At 48.8% G+C, this 1,888-nt stretch overlaps 1 protein-coding gene across 1 annotated transcript; it reads right to left on the bottom strand.

Moving 5' to 3' along the window:
* Nucleotides 1-296: 296 nt before the first annotated feature.
* LOC123354749 (olfactory receptor 52B2-like) lies at nt 297-1,259 on the bottom strand. Its single transcript, XM_044996931.1, has one exon. It carries the CDS (start codon nt 1,257-1,259, stop codon nt 297-299), a length of 963 nt encoding a protein of 320 aa, XP_044852866.1.
* Nucleotides 1,260-1,888: the final 629 nt, after the last annotated feature.

Here is a 1,888-nt window from a genome sequence, read left to right as displayed (position 1 = left end):
TGCCGTGCTCTCTCGCAGGGTGATTTTACATTTGTGCTTTCTTGTTTTGTTGTTTCCCTTCATCTTAGAACAGAGACTCATTTAGTCTGGCTGCCTTTTGTGGAAGTGAGCGGTGTTGTTGTAGCCCTGTCGGTCCCAGGATATTAGAGAGACAAAGTGGGGGAGTAATAGCTTTCATTGGACCCAAATTCTGTTGATCAGAGAGACCAGCTTTCGAGCTCACACAGTGGAAGTACATAGTTCCAGTGAAAACCTGGCTTTAATTTCCAAGTCCCAAAGCATTTTTTGTTGCTCCTTTAGCTCGGCATGGAGCTTCTGCTCCAGCATCGATAAAAGACGTTGATCACCCGTTTCAGGACCTCTTTTGTTGTCACCCCATACACGATGGGGTTTAACATGGGGGGAATGAGCACATAGAGGTTGGCCAATAGGTTGACAATATAACCTGGGATGATGTTCCTAAACTGGTGTGCTAAAGAGGAGAAAACGGACGACACGTAGAACATCAGTATGACACAGACATGGGAGCCGCAGGTGTGGAGAGCCTTGAGCCGGGCGTCCTTGGAGGGGAGCCGGAAGACGGCCCTGAGGATCAGTCCATAAGATACAGCAATGAGCACAGCATCCAAGCTGATTATAAAAATAGCCACAGCTACGCCATACCAGACGTGGACTGTGATGTCGTCGCAAGCCAGCCGGGCCATGGCCATGTAGTCACAATAGTTGTGAGGCAGGAGGTTGGTTCTGCAGAAATTCAGCCGCTTCACAAGAAAGACGAGAGGGAAAATTGTACAGAAACTTCTTGTGACAACTGCCAGCCCCATCTTCCCGATCACAGACTTGGTTAGTAAGATGGTGTATCTCAATGGGTCACAGATGGCAACGTACCGATCAAACGCCATGGCCAGCAGAATGGCCGACTCGGCCATAAAACTGACATGGATGAAGAACATCTGGGTCAGGCAGGCAGCAAAAGAAATTTCCCCCGCTCTAAACCAGAATATAGCCAGCATCTTGGGCACTGTAGTGGTAGATAACAGCAGATCAGCAGCAGCCAGCATGGACATGAATAGATACATGGGCTCATGGAGGCTTTGTTCTGTTAGTATGATGAATAGTAGGAGAGAGTTCCCAAAAAGTGTCACAACGTACATCAGACAGAAGGAGATGGAGATCCAGACATAAGACTCCTCTGTACCCGGGATGCCGGTCAGGATGTAAGTTGCAGGGTCAAAAACAGTGTGATTGTCAGCTGGCATCATGTACCATCACAATGATCTTCTATTCAGTTTCCAGTAACTAACAGAAAAAGAGAAAATCAGGGAGAAATTAAGTGTCAGCAAGGACTGGAATGTATTTGTTGAGGGAATCAAAGATACCATCAAAAACTTCATTGTGTGACAACTGCCTGTTGTGTGTGACCATAAACCCAGAAACACTCTTGTGATGAGGTGTACAAGTCTCACACTAGGCAACAAGGGGTTGAGGGACTATTTTGGAATCAGCCAGCCTCACTCCTGCGATAAGGGGAGACTGACCTCCGTGGCCAAACCGCCTGATGTAAAATAATATGGGCTGGTGGGCCAGCGGAGATGGAGTCGCAACAGTTGCTGAAGTGGATGACTGAGAAACAGCATCAGCAGGCAGCGCAACAGTAGTAAGAGCAACAGCTCCTGCAGCAAATGGCCGCCCAGTAAGAGCAACTGACTTAGGGGCCCAGCAACAGGTCAGTTCAATGAGTTGTGGCATTAATGCAGCCCCAGGGGTCCCCCAGAGCTTCTCCATCAGGGTGCCAGGGACCAAGCCCTGGAGACCTGCCGGTAGCCATGAAGCTCACGAAGGTGGGCCTTGAGGATGACCCTAAGGCTTTTCTGACAACACTTGAGTG

The sequence above is a fragment of the Mauremys mutica genome, chromosome 1, assembly GCF_020497125.1.
Source record: "Mauremys mutica isolate MM-2020 ecotype Southern chromosome 1, ASM2049712v1, whole genome shotgun sequence".
NCBI lineage: Eukaryota > Metazoa > Chordata > Testudines > Geoemydidae > Mauremys > Mauremys mutica.
The sequence above is the reverse complement of the archived record's forward strand: the minus strand, read 5'-3'. Positions and strand labels throughout refer to the sequence as shown.

Coding starts and splice junctions, on each gene's coding strand:
- LOC123354749 (XM_044996931.1), bottom strand. CDS start 1,259: ATGCCAGCTGACAATCACACTGTTTTTGACCCTGCAACTTACATCCTG.